This window comes from Anthonomus grandis, chromosome 2 (assembly GCF_022605725.1).
Source record: "Anthonomus grandis grandis chromosome 2, icAntGran1.3, whole genome shotgun sequence".
Lineage (NCBI taxonomy): Eukaryota > Metazoa > Arthropoda > Insecta > Coleoptera > Curculionidae > Anthonomus > Anthonomus grandis.
The window spans coordinates 10,475,908-10,497,160 of record NC_065547.1 but is presented as its reverse complement, the minus strand read 5'-3'; the positions used below and the strand labels follow the sequence as shown (position 1 = coordinate 10,497,160).

At 30.4% G+C, this 21,253-nt stretch overlaps 1 protein-coding gene across 2 annotated transcripts in view; it reads right to left on the bottom strand.

Moving 5' to 3' along the window:
* Positions 1–4,897: 4,897 nt before the first annotated feature.
* Positions 4,898–21,253, bottom strand: part of LOC126750601 (LIM/homeobox protein Lhx5) — a 146,578-nt gene continuing 130,222 nt past the window's right edge. The window contains exons 6-7 of one of the 2 annotated variants that reach the window (XM_050460247.1): positions 9,769–10,060; positions 4,898–5,610 (exon numbers count right to left, since the gene is read on the bottom strand). In XM_050460247.1, the coding sequence (XP_050316204.1) occupies positions 5,387–5,610; positions 9,769–10,060 (516 nt within the window). In that variant the 3' untranslated portion in view covers positions 4,898–5,386. The remainder of the gene's footprint in view (positions 5,611–9,768; positions 10,061–21,253) is intronic. The other variant, XM_050460248.1, reaches the window with a different exon arrangement.

Sequence of the window (21,253 nt, the reverse complement as noted above, 5' to 3'; positions counted from 1 at the left end):
TTATTATTATTTAATGGCCAAAACTGAGCCAGAACTCGTAATTAATTTTTGTATATTGTAAGTAGGTACATGCCTCTAGTTATTATGTTACGAACTTCTATCTATTCTCCATCTGGGAAAGTAAATGAGATATGACGACTGATTAGCTGGCAGTCGAATAATCAGCAACAACAATGCGAAGCGATTTTGGATCTTAAAGTATCAGCAGCGAAATACTTGAATTTTTTGGACATTTTTGATAGAATTTACGGAAATGTACAATGTGTTCCTAGATGTTCTACTACAAACCACTATTTATTTATTAAAATATTTTAGATTAGACCTTCAAGCAATGTTGTATGAGAATGACGATATCGCCTCTTAGTCGAAGAATCAGCAACAAACTGTCATTTTATCGGATCCAGAAGCTTTTCCATGATGAAACTGTCTACTTCTGCATATTTTGTACAAAATTTAAGTGAGTTATACTACACACTTCTTTAAAGGACAATATGTTATTGGCAGTCGAATAAGCAGCAATCTTAGGTTCTACACTAATGTTCACTTTTCGACGTGCCCCTAGATATTATTTAACAAACCTTTATTTATTTCTTTTCAGACCTTCACTGTATTGCAGTGTTACTTACAGACTGTTGAATATATTGTTTTTATCTCTTATAGATATTTTTATTTATTTCAACTGCCTCGAATATTCAAAAAAAATTCCATCAGTTAACATCTCCATCTCTTTTTCTAGGCAGTTGATATAATTTTTTTACAAGTAGTTTTTCTGAAAATCATATTGTTAATTAATTTTATAATTTTAAATAATTGAAATTAAACTAATAAAAAAAATACAAAAATATATTTAAAAATAAAGTTACTAAAATATAGATAAAATATAGGTAAATACAAAAGTTAAGCTCTGTGTTCTTTTTTACGCTATCTATATTGGTCTAATGATCCCACTGGCGGGTTCCTGGCCTCGGTCTCGTAATACGCTGACTCTTTGCTAGATCAGCATAAGACGCGAGGGGACAACAGCGATAAAGATGACGTTATTGCTAACACGGCCTTTCCTGACCTAAGACAACGTCTTCGTTCTTGAAATTGTATGCAGTCAACAGAAGACTGCCCTTGGGATCATTGCTGTCAAAATAAACCAAAATTAAAATAAATGTAATTATTGTATCTTAGTTAAAAGCGTCCTCTTAACCCAGATACGAGATTAAATAAATAAAAGAATAAATGGGGAATTAAAAAGTTGCCATAGACCAGCCAAGAAACTCACAGGCACAATCTAGAATAAAGGCTCAAAAAAGAAACATTACGGTCACGAAAAACAGATCAACTGCCACAGACAAGTCAAGCAAATCACAGACACAGTCAAGGTCAGCGTCTATAATTCAAGTAAATACTTTTGCAAGAATAGCTCATCTGTCACAGACAAGTCAAGCAAAGCACAGGCACAGTCAAGATCAGATACCTAGATTTTAATTAGACTAACCCAACCTTAAAAATGACTACTTTTCATCAAAAGGATTCGTCGCTAAGTGAATCCAGGCTTTAATGTTCTCAATACCGGCCACTCCAAGATAAGATTTATGCGAACGTTTAGATCCTACCACGTGGCTTACTTCATAACGATCGTTTTCTAAAACTTTGGTTACCCGGAATTGACCTCTCCACTTAGGAATAAGTTTTCGACTAGTTGCTGTAGCCGGCAAACTAGTTACTTTTATCAAAATAAGATCCCCAACGAAATGATCTTGGGTTTACATCTTGATTTGTCGAATCGCTCTCTATCTTGAAGTTGTTGTTTTTGGATTCTCTGAACGACTTCTTGACGTACTTTAGTTATATCGATTAGATCTTCAATAACTGGTTCCCTTCCACCGTGCACTGAGACTCGAAACCCCATTAGTACTTCACTCGGTAAGGCCTCCAATGTCTTATTAACAGTACCATTAATACCCAACTGTAGTTTAAGAACATTCTCGTCCCACCGTTTGTCATTGTCCTTGCTTAACGCTGCTAAGGATTCCAATATGGTTCGATTGTACCTCTCTACCTGACCATTTCCCCTTGGCAGAACCACAGCAGTGAGATGGTGAGTCATATCAAAATTTTGTATATAATCTTGAAACTTACGAGAGGTGAAAGCAGTACCTGCATCTGTAATCAAACGGTGTGGGGCGCCAAAAAGTTTTATAAAGTCGTTGAGACTCTTAATGACCAAATCAGTTTTAATAGTTTTGGCAGGATATATTAAAACAAATTTTGTAAAAGCGTCAACGATAACGAGAAGGTATTTATTGCCCATTTTACTTTTGATAAACGGACCTAAGTGTTCCAAATGGATCGTATGAAAAGGAATTGGCGATTTTGGGATTGGATGTAGGTACCCAGGCCGCCCGATGTTTCGAAATAAAGACAATTTAAACAATTCTTAATATATTTCTTTACAAACGATCTCATTCTAGGAAACTAGTATTTGGAAGAAAAAATCTCATACGTTTTGTCAAATGCAAAGTGTCCCAGATCGTCGTGATTCATGCGACAAATCTGAAAACGAGCAGCTTTTGGAACAACCCAGCGAAGCCTATAGGGCGTATTTCCCTCAGATGATGCTGTATCTCAAGACCCTTTTCTTGGCCACTAGCACTATTAACACCTTATATATCGTCTTCATGGGGTAAACGTATAAGGTAAAGGGGGTGTATAACTTCCACAACGTCGCTGTTCAGATAATTGTTTATGTGTACCGGAATATCGCGTCGCGGTGGACCGCCGCCGGCGTTCAGTGGAATGTTTTGGCATTTTTAAAGGTACAATGGGTGATTCCACTTCTGATGTTAATTAATTTTATAATTTTAAATAATTTAAATTAAACTAATAAAAAAAAAAATGCAAAAATATATTTAAAAATAAAGTTAAACAAAAGTTAAGCTCTGTGTTCTTTTTTACGCTATCGATATTGGTCTAATGATCCCACTGGCGGGTTCCTGGCCTCGGTCTCGCAATACGCTGACTCTTTGCTAGATCAGCATAAGACGCGAGGGGACAACAGCGATAAAGATGATGTCATTGCTAACAGGCACGCTGGACGCTCAATGGAATACTACCTGGTGTTCAATTATTTTGTAGAACAGAGATGCAAAATATAATTAATAGATCAAACGACTTACCTTAAGGAAGTTCGATCCAAATTATGTGAGAGATGCGAAACATAATTAATGAATCAAACGACTTACCTTAAGCAAGTTCGATCCAAATTATGTGAGCATCCCTGTTCTACAAAATAATTGAACACCAGGTAGTATTCCATTGAGCGTCCAGCGTGTATTGTATATATTTCAGCGTATATGTTTCTTATTCCAAAAAGGACCTCAACTACCTGGAAGAAGACCTGAATTAGCATAAAAGCTCCTAAGAATGTTCGCAACAATATTCAAGTTTAAGTGTAAATGTTCTCGGTGTGTTCATAAAAATTATTGAGAACATTTACAAGAAGTGCAGAGAAAGTGCACCATAATTATTTCCCAGGATATTCTTAGGAAATGTGAATTTAAACATTTTATCGAATGTTCACTTCAGAAGGAAGTTCTTAGCAATATTCCATACGTCTACTCGTTTGGCTCTTCGGGCCTTATGCCTTAATCGCCTAGACGAATTAGAAAAGTTTAAGTTAAATCGCAACGTGCCCCTAGATATTATATTAGAAACCCCTATTAATTAATTTTTCATTAATACTTGAGGACTAAAATTACTCACCTAGAAAACTAAGCCAGAACTCATAATTGGTTCTTAAAAAAGTGGCGACGTCTAGATATTATTTTACAAACCTCTATTTATTTTTTTTCAGACATTTAATGTGAATGCATCATGTTACCTACCGCAGACAGTTGAAGTTATTTTTTTTATTTCTTATAGGCATACAGTTTCATTTACTACATATCTACCTGAATACTAAACAAAAATTCTCAGCTGACCCGACTTCATTTTTGTCCATGCAGTTGATAAGTATAGTTTTTTTTATACAAGTATTTTTTTCTGAAAATCAAATTTTTCTTATTCCAAATAGTACTCCTACTGCTCTAAGACGTGCAGGGAAAGTGACATTCATGAATAATTATTTTCCAACTAAATTTCTTTCTGAATTCTACCTGAATACTAAACAAAAATTCTCAGTTGACATGACTTCATTTTTTTTCCATGCAGTTGCTATACATTTTTTTATACAAGTAGTTTTTTCTGAAAATCATTTTTTTCCTATTCCAAATAGTACTCCTACTGTTCTAAGACGTGCAGGTAAAGTGACATTCATGAATAATTATTTCCCAGAATATTCCTAAGAAAATGCGAATTTTATGGAATATCCATTTCACAAGGAAGTTCCTAAAAATATTTTACTCATTGGCTTTCGAGTCTTATTCCAGAAATATTTTGATAATTTAATTTACGATCGAATACTAATTTTAAACTTAATTGTCTATTCAATTTAACCTTAATTTTGACTGGCGAAATGTAAAAACCATGTTAATGCTTTCAACTGCCTGGAAGAATTAGAAAAAAATTAAGTTCATTGGCAACGTGCTCCTAGATATTATATTAGAAGCCCCTATTATTTTTTTCCTTATTACTTAAGAATCAAAACTGAACCAGACCTCTTAGAAGTAGGTACATGCCCCTAGTTATTATGTTACGAACACCTATTTATTCATCATTTAATAAATGAAATGAAACTACTGATTAATTTTTATATAGAATGTGTTTTATTTGTATTGATAGGACATCTAAAAGTAAATAACAATATACACTAATAATCCGCTGGATGGCTCTTTTATACAGCACCTATATAACTTATATAACATACCGAATGTACACGTGAAGAAAAAACCAAAATATTTCACAAAAATTATGGTTATTACGAGGTTTAGTAGCATTATATTTACAAGGTTTTATATAAATTATATAAATAAAAAAGTTGCTTGGCACTTTTGAGAGGAGGGCAGCAGAGGTGAAGTAACAAAATCATCTTAAGCTCCAAATGAATCCAAGATTAGTTTACAAATAAACCAAATGCCTTTACAATATCACTATCTTTATATATATATTTATATATTTACAAAATTTGTTGTCTAATTTTTGCACTATATCAGTAAAGTATCTATTTATTTACATTTCATAATCGGGAAGGAAAGTACCAAGAGCATTAATGTTAACAACAAAACAGTAACAATACAACCTAATAAATAGCACAAAGGAACATAAAGAAAACAATTTCATCATCGTCGGACGCTATTATAGTGGGAAGCAAGTTTATACACACAATGAGAGAAAAAAAAAAGCCGAAAATAAACAAAAAAAATTATTCTCTAGCTCTTTTGGCTAGAGCCTTTGCCAGCTACCAAACGAGCCCCTCGTTTAACTGCTGCGGGTTATCGGAGAAATTTCCGGGGGACATGAACTCTGGACTGCCCCCACGGCCTCCCCCTTGTCCCCCGGGACCTCCGGGCATCATTTGGTCTGGACCGGGTGGTTGAGGCATGAATTGGCCCCCTTCTTGTCCCGGCATACCGCCGAAGTCTGCGCCCATCGGCATCGGACCTCCGTGATCCATTGGTCCACCTGAAATCAAAGTTAAACATGTTAAATCATATTTATCACAGATTAAATGAGGCGAATGTTCCTTCCTAGTATACGGTTGGCAAAGATTTTGCAACAGTTTTCACAGTAATAATGAAAAATATAACTAACTGTGTTATCAGTAATCGCGTCGGGTCGCGTGGCGACAAATTTTAAATATTGTGACGATATTGGCAACGCCGCGAATACCAGCTGTTCTCCCTCATTCCGGAATGATACAAGCGACATCTCAGGAGACGCGTAAAAGGCTAGCGAATCTTTCGGAATCATGGTCTGCCGAATATATGACGAGTCGCGTTACTGCTGGAAGATTGGTTGACAGTTGACTTGAAATTCAGTTCGAAATATTGGCGCGAATATTAAATCGGACATAAATAGTAGTAAACAAATTTTTAGTATTTTTAAGCCACTTTGTTTAGTAGGGTAAGTGAGTAAATAAATCAGTTGACTATTTTTAAGCATCGAGTGTTTTAATTAACATCTAACGAACAGGGAGCTTGAAAAACTTAAAGTTAGTATTAAGGATATATTTTTCAATAAGAACTTATTAAGCAAAGAAATCGATTACAAAATATAGTGGTTTTCTTTATAAGAAGTGCTTCTACGAAAACGATTTGATGAATTGACCATTTATTCATCACATTTAGAAAATAAACATACTTTATTACTTCAAAATATCTAAAACATATTATAAATGGAAAGTTTAGGAAGGAAATAACCTAAAAGACACTTGAGCATATTAAAACACAACTTTCTTCTATGAAATAAAATCATAGAAATTTAAACATGCAGACTGCAACTTCTCCACAATATTAGTAAATATGTGTACCCACATATTTACTTAGGTACTAGTTTGAAAAACTTTTGTTTTTCCAGAAGAGCCAATTTACATATACTTAAAGTGATTTTGGTTATATTTGCTAAAATCGACTAAGTAGATTAGCCTTTGGCTAGACTTCGCCTATGTAAATTATTGTAAAGTAATAATAATGCAATTATTATTTTTTTGTGGCTATTCCATTGATATTATGGCATATTTGATAATTATACTACTTGATATTATAGTCCGTCTTAAATCTACCAATTTATGTAATTATTATCCTCTGATTTTCCATTAATTTATATGCGATAAGTAGTGTAAACATTCGTAATAAAAAAGTTATCGTCCGTTGATTATTACGTGATATTTCACTGATTATTTATTGCGTTATTAGAGATGATTATCACGTGATATTCAAATAATTTTAATGTTACTTGGGAAGATTATGACTTAATAATAATTACATTTTATGTAATAATAAATGAATAAAAACCATTTCTTATTACAACTGTGCAAAATTTTTGAGCTTAGAATTATTACTTAATTCATAATATATACATACATTGATTTTTATTCATTGAATATCTATTGATTATTTCATTATAAATATACATATATAATTTCAGATAATCCATTAATTATTATGTTACTTGTGATAATTATGACGTGATAATTTACCATAAACACAGCACTAGGAAATGCTAATAAAGAATGATTATCACGTGACAACAAAATAAACAACGACACATTAAAACAAAACCCAAAACCGACAATTGACCTGTGATTGATTATTACGTGATTCGTGAAAATTAATTGATTTTTAGGTTACCTGTGATAAGTATTATGTGATATATAAAACTGTTTAAACCCAAAAATTTAGGACAAAATAAAAAGCAATTTTGTGGCTATATCCCAATAATTCATGAAAATCGCAATAAAAAATGTTGCCCATTGAATTTTGTTCCTTGATTATTACATCGTCTAAATCAATTATTATGTGACAATTCATGTTATATCCAACAATCCATGCTAATTGCAATAAAAAAATTTTATCCATTGATTTGTATTTATTGAATATCTATTCAATATTACGTCAGCTGTAAAAATGATTTCATAATAATTCATCTTAAACGGTCATTTAACCGCAATAAAAATTGTAGTTCATTGATTCTTTTGCATTATTTATCAACACATTGCAATATAAAATTCCGATTTGTTATATATATGTTATATATATGTTATAATATTATGTCAACTATGGTAATATAAAATAATAATTTCTGTGATTATTCATTGATTGTTACGGGATTCGTGAAATAAATTTAAGAAAATTAAATCATATTTGAAGGAAAAGGAAAATAAACCCAAAAATGCCATAAAACCACATTTAACCCATGGCTGATTATTAGGGTTACTCAGTAATTATTATCTAAATCGTGAAAATTAATTGACTTTTAAGTTACCTGTGATAAATATTACATGATAATCCTTAAAATTATATCCCAATAATCCATAAAAAACGTAATAAAAATTTGTCTATTGATTTTTATTCGTTGACTATTTATTGATTGTTACGTCGCCTGTGATAATTATTACGTGATAATTAATCTTGAACCTATATATTTAAAGAAAAATTAATTAAAAGTATATGATTATTATTACATGATAATCCATCAAATTACATCATAATCTTTGTAAATCGTAATAAAAATTTTCGTTTATTGATTTGTATTTATTGATTATGTACTAATTATTGCCTCAGATGTTAAAATTATCTAATGATAATTCCTCTTAAATTCGGTAATTTAAGACAACCATAATGAAAATGATAGTTGATGAATTCTTTTCTATTATTTATTAACACATTTTTTCACACATTTATGATTGATCAGTTTTATATAATTACCATACTTCAACTAAAACTCATTAATTTAGGATAACCGTTATAACAAAAATGGTTATTCGTTGTTTGTCTTGAATTGGTGATCTATTGATTATGTCATTCATGATAATTATTACATGATAATTAATTTTAAACCAAATAAGTTAAAATAATCATAGTAAAAAATTATGTTCCATTGATTCTTATTAATTTATAATTTATTGATTATTACGTCGCGTAATAATCAATAAATTATATAGTCATTAGGGTAATTATCTTTAACACGACCATGATTGATAATTGTTACATCGCAATAATTCATGAAAAACTTGATAAAAAACTATGGCCATTGATTTTTATTTGTTGATTAGTACATCCTCTAAGTCAATTAATATGTGATAATTCATGTTAAACCCAGCAATCCATGATAAATGCAATAAAAAATGTATTTATTGAATATCTATTGATTATTGCGTTAGCTGTAAAAATGAATCAATGATAATTCATTTTAAACGGTCATTTAAAATAACCGCAATAAAAATTGAAGTCCATTGATTCTTATTAATTTATAATTTATTGATTATTACGTCGCTTGATAATTCATTAGGGTAATTCATCTTAAACCCATAAATTTATGATAATTTAAATTAAAAAATCCGGTTTATTATTTATTCATTGATTATCTATTGAATATTACATCGTCTGTGATAATACCCAATATAATTTATCTTGAGCACGACCATAATTGATAATTGTTACGTTTAAAATTATTATCACGTAACAATTCTTTACTATATTTGTTTTAATGATGCTTTTATTGAGTTTTATCAATTAATAATAAATTTATTATTATATCGCCTGTCATAATAATTGTTATGTGATAACTAATTCTAAACCCAATAATTTTAAAAAATTACAGTAAAAAAATTATCTTTCATGGATTCTTATTAGTTTATTATCTATTGATTATTACCTCGACCTGTGATAATTATTAAGTAATCATTGATTTGAAATTCGGCAATTAAAAAAAATCATAAAAAAATATCATTGTTTATAGTGATTAAAATTAATTTAATTGAGCAATTCAAGTTAAACATAATTAACAAAAAAATGTATAGATTATTACATCATTCCTGATGTTTATTACGTGATAATCCATTGATTGTTAGGCGATTCGTGAAATAAATTTCAGACAATCGTAACAAAAAATATCAATAAATAACTATATTCATAATTTAAAAAATCATTCAATATTCTTATTCGTTGATTATTACGTCTCCCGTTATTTTACGTGATAACCCAGCCATTTAAAAAAATATGATTTATTGGTTATTAAGTGACCCAAGAATTGTTATGTGACTGAGCCTCTTATAGAAATATTTACGTAAAAAAGTCCATACTATTAAAAAACAAATATAAATAAAAAAACGAAACTTACGAAACATACCTCCTTGGTTAAAAGGTAATCCTTGACCTCCGGGTCCACCTCCAGGATGGTGTCCAGGAAAGAATGGACCGTCGTGTGGATGAAACGGAGGACCTCCATAACCAAACTCGAATTTACCGTCAGCAAAGTAAGGGAAACCCGGTGGACCATCTTCTAATCCACCTGGCGACAAGTTCATGGGGAAACCTCGCATCTTCCTCGAACCACCGAAGAACGGACCACGTCCCATGGAGGTTAGTTGCTTTAACCTTCGCTCTTTCGACCGTTTATTTTGAAACCAGACCTGTAACAATGAATAATGAATAATATTTTTTTTAGCTAATAATTGCAAAAGAATGCAATCCATTAAGATCTAAATAGGGTTACAATACTCTTATTTTCTATTACAGGAGGAATGGTAAATATTGACATCAAAGTTTTGATTGATATGGGGTAAATTATAAGACTCCAAAAGATCTTTCCAGTAAACTTGGAATACCAAATTATCTGGAAAAGTACATAGGGGACAAATTTCAAAAATGGTTTCAGCGAAAAGCTTAAAACCATTGCTATTTGAACCGACCAAGTTAAAAACTAGAATCAAAAACGCAAAAAATAAATGAGAATGAAAATATATGAGAACCTTTACTCCTTAGAATAGGACCTTTTTAACTTGGGTCAACAACCATTTTTATCTCTTTTCATTCACGAGGTTTCGTATTATTTTATACTAATGCTAATAATATCTTAATGTACTGTTCAATAGGTCTCAAATTCTTATAAGAACATTTTAAAATTTAATTTCCTTAGCAGTTCAGCTTTATTAGCAATACAGAATGATGACAAATTTTAAAACACCGATTTAAATGAAGTAAATTAAAGGATTCTGAAGGGTCTTTCCAGAGGATTTGGAATACCAATTTACCTGGAAAGGTACATGGGGCACCAATTTTAAAGATGTTTTTAGTTGATGGATTCAGATCATTGCCATTCGAACCGACCAGGGTGAAAACTAGAATCAAAAAAGCAAAAATTCAGCTGTTTTCACAAGATATTCTTGAATACTCCCACTATTGTAATTCTGTAGTGATATTTTGTATGAATGATCGTTCAAGACGAGAAAACGGACTTGACGTTTATGGATTTTTAAGACGCCGACTCTCAAAGGAACGGGCCGACGTTATAATACCGTCGATACAAAAATCTTAACACCTGAATATATAAAATATTTATAAAGCCGTAAAACACATATTAAAAATAATATTTATATATGTGGAAAAGGACCGACGGGTCACTTTTACGGTGGATATTGAGTTGTTTACGACCAGACCCGGTCGAAATGGGTATAACGTCGCTTTCATGGCTTTCCCATGGCGATAATCCACTGTGAAGGCGCTCGAGAACATCGATGGTACGTTCGTTTCTTTTTTGTCCTACAACGTTGTCAGTTTTAATGTGTGCCACACTAAAATTTTTGTTTTTTATTCCCTGTAATCCACATAAAAATTAAGTGCAATTCAAAAATATACGGTCTTTAAAGTGAAAATTTTAGGTTTAAATGATGGTAAAGGATCTTCTGGATGGTAGTCGAATAAGCAGCTACGATTTGATTAGAGTTTGGGAATACATTCTTGTTTTTCTACATAATATTTTTAACATGTCTAAAATTCACCTCTATATATTTGATTAAGGAATTTTTGGAAGTTTCTTGAATATTTTTTTTTTAATTTTTATAAAAAATTAAAAAAAATTGAGTCGATACGAATTTTGTTTTTTTATTAATTGTTTAGGAGTATTTTATTAATTTCTTTTATTAGTGCATTGTTTACTGTCAGAAATTTTTGGGAGTACAAAATTTTGAGTCCATGTAAACTGAACGTTTTAACTAATATATGGAAATACACACATCGGAAAAGTCTAAGGATATTTTTTTTTATAAAATAATAAAATTATAAAAAAAAAAAATTTTTTGGTGATCAATTTAAATCAAATTTGAAGATTGGCTCGTCCTGTAGATTTCTGTGAGAAAAACAGAATCTTAACATTGATAATAAATATTTTAGGAATTTTTTCACAAAACAGAAAAAACCATGGTTTTGATATTGCAATGAATATTCTGGTAGTCTCGATTTCGTTCATGGTACAGAGTTACTGCTTTGCAGAGTGGATAAAAAAATTGTGTTTTATCATGGAACGACGTCATTTAACTTTGGACGAGATGAATAGAGCTGTAGGACTTCTTCAAGGAGGCATGCGGCAAATTGATGTAGCTGAGCGTCTAGTCTCTCAGAGCGTTATAAGTCGATTGTGGCGGCGTTTTCGTGAAACTGGAAATCCAGCTGAACAACATCCATGATGTGACCGCGCTACGACAGCTGCTCAATATAGATTTTTAGTTTTAACTGCTAGAAGGCAACCTAACATTACAGCTCCTGAATTGGTTATCAACTTGTAGAGAGCACACAATATTACGGTAGGCCGTGATACTATAAAGAAACGTCTCCATGAAGCCAACCTCCACAATCGAAGGCCACTTAGATGTCTACCTCTTTCCAGAGGCAATCGCGCTGCGAGATTAGAATGGTGCCAAGAATATCAAAACTGGAATGAAGATGATTGGGCTACAGTTTTATTCACCGACGAATCCAGATTTGGATTTCATCTAGATTCACGTCGAATGAGGGTATGGAGAAGATCTGGAAATGCAGAACACCAGCATTTTACTTCTCAAATAATGTAAATAGAAGGTAGATGACATTGTTTGGCAGGTGGAATGCTGGTGGCCATTTTAATATATGGTTGCACTGGACTTTATATAGCTAAAAAACCCCATTAATATAGCACTTTCAAACCGTTTTCTTTTGGAATTTTGTAAAGATTGTCCCTTAATTTGTTTTAATATTATTTTTATAATCCTTCAAGGAGCTGGGATGTAATTTAGTAAAAATATAAATTACAGAGAGGATTAAATTATAGAGAAGAATTAAGAATTTTTTCAAAAAAATTGTTCTTTTTTAAAAATTCTTTTGCAAGAATGCACTTAGAAAGAAGATGCACTAAGAAAGATTTTTTAAAAAATTCTCAAAAAACTTCAGCTTCTGACAATTTTTCTACGTATTTTCTTAGGAGCTAAAACCCCTTGCCAAATTCTAAAAAAGTAAATTTGATTTTTTGGAATATTCTCGAAAAAAAAATCAAAATTAAAAAAAATTTTAGAAATATTTTTTTGATCATCAATATGAGGTTTATTGTAAAGAAAACCGCTTTTAAGGCAATTTCTGAATTAATAAATAATCAATTATTTAATCAATAATTACAACATTTAAGTTACTAGAACTCAAGATATTTAGTTGCCAAGAAGAATCAAATTATTTTATTCCTTCCTGGCATTCCATTAAGAAAAATGTCAATATCTTGATATTTAGTGTATGGATTTTAATAATTTTTTCTTTTTTTAATTTTTTAATTTGTTAAATTTTTCTAAATGGATTTTTTATAGAGCGTAGAAATTTCCTACAAAAGTAAAGAGAAATTTGGTTTACATAATAAGAATTTATTTAAAAAAAAAATCTAAATATTTCAGTATTAAAAAAAAAGTACATGAAATTTCTTAAAATTTTCTTAAAAAAATTAATTTCTAAAAAGTATAATTGATACAAATCAAGTTAAATTCTTTCCTCTTTAAAATTGAAACGGAACTCCATTTATTGCGTTAAATTAAATTCCAGAAAAATGAGATATATGTATATGGTCAACAATTGGATTTTTCAACATCACTTCTGAATTTAAAAAAAATATATGAAATTTTCTAAAAGGTTCTCAATGGAATTTAATTTTTTCAAAAAATTAACGTATTTTACAAGTAATAATACAATAAATAATTATACAAGTAAACGAACTTTTTATAAAGCCTTAAATTATCTTTAATTTGATATTCGAAAAGTATTTCTTAAAGTTTCCAAAAAGTAAAAAGAAAGGTTTTTTCAAAATTTTATCAAAAAAAAAATGAACGTAATTGAATATAGAAGATCCATGCACAATAATTATTTGAGTGATATATTTGAAGATTTGCTGAAAACAGTTGGAACAACAGTTTTCTGATAGCGAAATACTTTTTTCTCAGATGTCACTACAATCCTAAATAACTCCCAATATTAAAAATATTATGCGTAAAAGAGGCATATTTCGCCAAGAAATAAAAAAGCTATTTTTAAAAGTTTTAAAAGAGCAATTTTTATTAAAGAACAAGAATTAAAAGAAAAGAAATGACATAGTCAAAGAAATCAGAACAAAAAAGAGAATTTTTTGCAGCGACTATTCATCAAATTATTCATCGAGTTATGGAAACATCTAAAGACTCGTTTACCAGGAAAAACTGAAACTATGAATGACATTTCTTTTGATTTGAAAGTAGTGTCCGATGAGGCGAGTATAGCACTTATGTATAATAATTACTTTGTGGATAGTATTGACTCTGTTATTCAAAATATGTCACAGCCGAATATCGTTCATTATTCTAGTATTTCGGCCGCCAACAATTTCTTCACAAATTTTGAAAAGTCACAAAGGTCAAAATGGAATCTCTAAGAAAATTATTTGTGACGTATTTTGCATTACTGGAGACTGACTTTTGGATATTGTTAACACATAATTAACCAATGGTGTCTTCGGAGTCCTGGAAATCGTTAACTCTTATTCCGGTTTCCAAGGCGCAAAACACAAAGTGCCATAATGAATTTTGGTCAATTAACACAGTGGCAATTTATGACAACATGCTTGAAGTATGTGTAAAAAAGCAGCTAGTTTAATTCTGTAAAAGAAACAATTATTGTACATTTTTAAGCAGTTCAAATTTAATTAGAAAAAAATTCCAGGTAGCCACAGTTTATGACAAAGACTTGGAAACAAAATTTTATATTGTTTCAAATTTTAACCAACTCTCAAAATTAAAAAAAAACAAAAATACGTCATACAATTAATCATCGCTCCATTAAACATATCCTAATCCATTTCTTCGATTTATACGCTCCGGCCAAACATAAATTTTTTACGCCAGTTATATTTTCTATAGGATAAAATGGTACCGGAGCCAAAGGTTATAAAAGCAGCCAAAGAATAAGGTGCCCTGCCTTCTTTACATAATATCGGAATGATTTACGTGCCTCTTATATATATACCACTCCAGAAATCCCATAAAGTTTATAGTTTCTTGGGAGTTGTTTGGGCTACAGGGTGGCCTGTGATGATGCTTTTTTTTGTTTAAGTTTTTAAGATTTTTTTTCTGTGAATGTCAACACTTTAAAGGGCTTTAATAGAAACTAGTTGATTTTTATTAAAATATTACTATCAAAGTTTTGAAAAAAAAAAAGAAAGTTGTAATTAAGAAAAAGAAGTTGAACAAAAGTTTTTTTAAGAAAATTTCCTGAAGGCCATGTCGATGTCATAACTTGCTGAAAAACTAATATAAAAGAGTATAATTTAAATAATATAAATAATTTAAAAGAAATGAACGAAATTAAAGAAAGGTTAAAATTATTTTCTTTGAAGAAATTATGAAAGAATAAAACTTTTTTAAGAACTGCCTGGAAAAATAAAACTTTAAACCCCAAAATTTTTAAATCCTCTCCATATAACATTTTATTGTTATTTTTTTAAACGTTTTCTTGAAGAAACTTCATGAAAATTCCTAAATTTTCTTTTTTTCTTCAAAAGTCCCTTTTCGAACTTTTTTTGAGAAAACTCCAAAAAATCATTCACTTTGTTGAAGCGACCTCTATATATTTTAACTACCAGGAACTAAGTAAAAATATTGTTTTATCAAATTAAACAAAGCTTAACGTAGTGAACAATAATAAAATTATTATAAACAGTTATGTTTCTGGTTTTCAAACAGAAGTGGAACTAATACATAATTTAATTGTAATAAGGTTTTACTATCTTGTTTTTCTATCTACATCTTGGAAAGTTTCGGAAAATTCGAAAGGAATTAAAAAGTCCTTACATTTTCCTATTTTGCCGAAAGGCCTTTCTTCAAAATTTTTGCGAATATTAAAAAAAAAATATTTATTTTTTTTTTGTCTTTGTATATTTCAATGCCCTGGAAAAATAATCCTTTAAATTTGAAACCAAAGTTTTCATTATTGAATGGTTATGAGCAAATTCCAAAAAAGGATTTACATTATTTTTTTTAAACGATTTTATTTATTTATTAAAATTTCCGTTAAAACTACCAAAAATTAAAAAAAAGCCATATTAACTTCCTAGAAACGCGCAAAACCTCAAAATTAAACCCAATATTTCCATCTACATTATTTGCTCTTCTTATTTGTGATATTGTTAATCAAACATCTCAACTTTTTTTAAAAAACCTTAAAAAATCCCTAGAAAAACAAACCTTAAACTTATTTTCCTTTGACATTTAAAAAATATTAATTATTATGAGGAAATTTCAAAAAAACACTTAAATTTTTTCTTTGCCTGTAAATAATTTCTTTTTTCAAATTTCCATTGAAAAAAACAGTAAGTAAATTTAAAAAAATGCATATCACCTGCCTGGAAAAGTGTAAAACTTTAAGTTTAAACTTAATATTTCCATTTAAATTATTTAAAAAATAAAGGAAAGTTTTGAAAACCCCTCTGAAATTTTTAATAATTATATTCTTAATTATACACCTCAACTTCCTGGGAGCATTTTTTTTTATAAAATTAAAAGCATTTTTTTTGAGAAAATTTCTAAAAAAAAAATTTAAAAAATCCCTGGAAAAATTACTTTTTAAATTTTCTTTGCCTATAAAGGTTTGTTATGTATCAACTACGTGGAAAAATAAAACTTCACATTTAAATCCAAAATTTCTCTGTTTATTTTAATTTTCAAAACTCTGATGTGTTTTTGTGTGTATAATGGCAAGTAATAGTACAAATGGGTTTGATGGAGATCCTGATAGTTGTTTTAAATGTAAAGTCGTGTTTGACGATTTTAAAGCAATAATTCAGTGCACAGCATGCAAACAGTATCTTCATGGAAAGTGTGGAAATGTAGATATGCCGGGATTCCACATGAGGAAGTCAACCTGGAAGTGCGATGGGTGCGAGGGATCAATAGTTGATGTACCGAGAACCAGAAAGCGTAGCAGGGTCGATGATTTCATTGACCAGGACTGTGTTGCTGAAATCAGTAACACCTTACAGTTTCTGGTGGCGAAGACGAAGGAACTGAGAGATAAAGTCGATATGTTGCTACACGAAAATCGAAGTTTAAAAGAAGAAGGCGCTAGCCTTAAGGGGATCAAAGTTACACCAGCTGCAGCAGCTGCTATATATCCAAATGTACATCCAATTTCCTATGCGAGAGCAGTACAAAATGACAATAACATTTTGGTGGTGAAATAAAAAGATGCAGAGAAAAATATTAATCAGGTTAAGGAGGACATAAGAAGAAAAGTAGACCCAACTGATATCGGCGCTGACTTATCATTGGGTGGGCCTACAAAAAGGGAAGAAATTGTTTTGAGGTGTGGTAACGAGAAGGATCTAAAAGTTATAGAAACTCAAATTCAAACAAAAATGGGGGATAAGTACGTAGTAGATGTTCCTAAATCATTGGAAAGAAGATTAAAGGTAGTCGGAATTAATGAGTGTGAACATTCCCTGACTGATGGGGAAATTGTGGGCAAAACTGAGAGGCAAAACAACATACAGAGGAATTCAGAAACCAAAATTAATGTAATCAGGAAAACAAAGAATATTAACAAACGATTTAATTTGGTTATTGAAGTTGATTCAAACACCTATAGTTACTTTATTGAAAAAGAAAAAATAAACATTGGTTGGAACAGATGCTGGGTATTTAATGATTACAATATTCGTCGTTGCTTTAAATGTTGCCGTTATGGACATATTGCCAATGATTGTGAAGGAAGTAAGGTGTGCGGTAAATGTACTGGCGAACATGATGACAAAGAATGTAATGTGGATGTACCTAAATGTGTAAATTTTGCAGCATCAAATCAAAAGTACGGTCTTAACTTAGATGTTCGTCATACTGTGTGGGAGATCAATAAATGTGATTCGTACAAAAGAGGGCCTCCAGCGAAATAAGTATACCAAATAGCAATTAGATTCAAATATTGTCTAGAACTCAAGCATTGTCTATTTAAACTCTCAAGGCTTTTTGAACAATAAGGATGAAATAATTGTTTTATTAAAGGGCTGGCAACCTACGATCTTGTTTCTCAGTGAAACTCATGTATCAGAGGATATTGAACCCTGTGAACTTAATGTTGAGAGGTACAAACTAGAAAAGTGTGTGACAGACAATAATAATAAAACTGGAGGAGTAATTGCTTTAATGAGAAATGATCTTCGATACAAGTTTAAAAATGAGCAATATATTGAAAATTTTGTTTGGTTGTTGTCCTTGGAACTGTCCTTGTCTGGTGTAAAGTATTTGTGTTCTGTATTGTACCATGCTCCACAAAGACAGGATGCTGCCTTTATTGAGTTTTTTGAAAACTACCTAGACGAGGTAAGCGATTTTAATGGCACTATTATTATTTTGGGAGATTTTAATCTGGATTTATTTAAAAACTCATTTTATGCTGACAAAATTATGTAGTAACTAACGATAAAAATTTACCTCTTGAAGTTCATTTAACACCAAAAATCAGTGACCACTATCTCGATTAATGTTGATCATCAAAATATAGTGACTCCGAATATAACTACTTTGAAAAGATCTACTAAACATTATAGCTCAGATCAATTGCAACATGATATTATTAGTACATCTTGGAACACCAGCATTTCAGATGTTAATTTACAAGTAAGAGCCTTCATCTTCTCTATTACATCAAGCCTCAACGAAATGTGTCCTATGATCCCAGCTGTCACAGAACAAAAATATCAAGATAAGAAGTGGATTAACTTGGAAATTAAAAATCTAATGCGTGAGAGGGATAGTCTGTATAAATGAGCCATTTTACATAAAAGTGAAGACATATGGGCAGAGTATAAATCAAGACGAAATGTTATCGTGAGTAAAATTAGGAATGAGAAAGACAATTATTTTGCTGCAACCATAGATGAAAATCAAAAAAATCCAAGGGAGCTATAGAAAAATCTGAAGACCCTTCTGCCGGGTAAAACTGAAGCAATACAGAGCGAAATTCTCTTTGGAGCAAAGATTGAGACTGACGTGGCAGCAATAGCACATCAATTTAATCATTTTTTTATTGATAGTATCAGTGAGATTATTCAAAATATACCACAACAAAATATAGGTAGCAATGCCCCAAGAAGTCCAACCTCAACTAATATTCTCCAGAATTTTGAACCAATATCAATGGCTAAATTGAGATAAGTCGTTAATAATTTAAAAAATGTAGGCGGGGTGAAGATGGCATCTCCAAACAGATTCTTTGTGATGTCTTTCATGTTGCTGGAAATAGGCTATTGGACGTAGTAAACACCTCACTTTCAAATGGCGTCTTCCTGGAGTTCTGGAAGATATCAACAGTTATTCCTGTCCCAAAGGTGCCAAATACCAAGTTGTCTAATGAGTTTCGTCCTATCAATACTGTTCCTATATATGAAAAGGTCTTAGAAATATGTGTAAAAAAGCAATTGCTGCAGTTCTGTGATAACAACCAAATTATAGTTCCTAACCAATCTGGCTTTCGTGAACGTCATTCATGTGAATCTGTACTTCTGAATATCTGTAATAATTTTTTAAAGGCAATTGACTCAGGTAATTATGTGTTGGCTGTGTTTTTGGATTTTAAAAGGGCGTTTGAAACTGTTGATAGGGATATATTGTTGGGTAAGTTAGAGCACATAGGAATTAAGCTGAACGTTTTAAAGTGGTTAAAGTCTTATTTGTGTAATAGGTTACAACGTGTGAAGTTTAAGAATGCGATGTCTGAGACTGTAAATGTCGATGTCGGTGTGACTCAAGGTACTGTTCTGGGTCCATTATTGTTTTTATTTTGCATTAATGATATGGTTCGGGTGGCTCAAAAATCAAATATTATTTTATTTGCTGATAATAGTATGCTCTATATAGTTGGTCAAAATCTACAGCAAATGGTTTGCTACATGAACATAGAACTTGGCAATTTGTTTGACTGGCTTTGTAACAATAAGTTAAGCTTAAATACCACAGAATCAAAATTTTGTATATTTGGTAGACGGTCGAAGACATCTTCTATTGACATTGAAAGTGTAAGTGTTGTGTGGATGGACAGAAATTGGTTTACGAGGATCAAATTAAATATCTCGGAGGAATTTTAGACTCGAACTTAACTTTTCAGGCTCATGCGGATTATATCATGAGAAAGTTTGCTAAAAAGGTAGGGTTCATTAATAGGATGGGACAAAACTTATCAATGAATACAAAAATAACGTTATTTAATGCTATAGCTCTTCCGCATTTACAATTTTGTTCAACTCTTTTATATAATTTACCGCAATATAAAATCTCTCAATTGGAAAAAAATCAAAATAGTGCAATGAGAACAATATTGAGATGTAACCGCTATACTCCTATTAAAATAATGTTAAATGTCTTAAATATGTTGACCGTCCATCAACAAATTATGTTTAATGTTAATGTATTTATATTTAAGTTGAAGAAAGACCTTTTACCTAATTATATATGTGATAAGTTAGTGCTATTTCGTGATGTCCATAATTATAATACTAGGAATTGTACTGATTTTATTTTAGCTCATAAGTGTAACACCGTTCAAATGCTTAATTCCGTGCTATATAAAGGTTTGCTCGAATTTAATAAATTGCCTAATGACTTAAAAATCTGTAATAATATAAATAGTTTTAAACGATTATTAAGAGTACATATTTTAAAATTGTATTATAAGGCCCATGTTTTGTTTTTTTTTCATATTTAATTTTTGTCGTTTTAACCTCTTTGTATTTTATATGTAGCAATTTGCTAAATAAAGATTATTATTATTATTTTTTGAGAAAATAAAAAAAAAATTGCTTTGAAAAAAAAGTGACCTCTATATATTTTTATTACCTGAAACTTATATAAAACTAAACAAAGTTGACTTCGAGAAGAAAATGAAAACATTAATTTTGGGAAAATTTTTAAAACTCTTAATTATCTAGAAAAATAAAGCTTCAAATTTGTCATGAGGAAATTCCGAAAAAGCCCTTGCACTCTTTTTTTATTTGATAGAATCTTTAATTATTTTTTGAGAAAAAAATTTAATGTTAAGCAAAATTTGTTTTTTTCGATTTTCTTTAAAGTTTCCTTGGTTTCTTTCTAGAAAAATTAAATAACAAAATTCTCTATTTTATTTTTCTGAAACGATTTTCATATTTTTTTACTCCCTAAAAGTTATAATTTTTATAAAATATCAGCTCTTAGTCAATTGCCTCAACATGAAAAAAAACTTATTATGCATTATTAAACTGCATTATAAACTAAATACCTTACTCAAAAATTAAAACTTTATATATATTTTTTTAATACTAA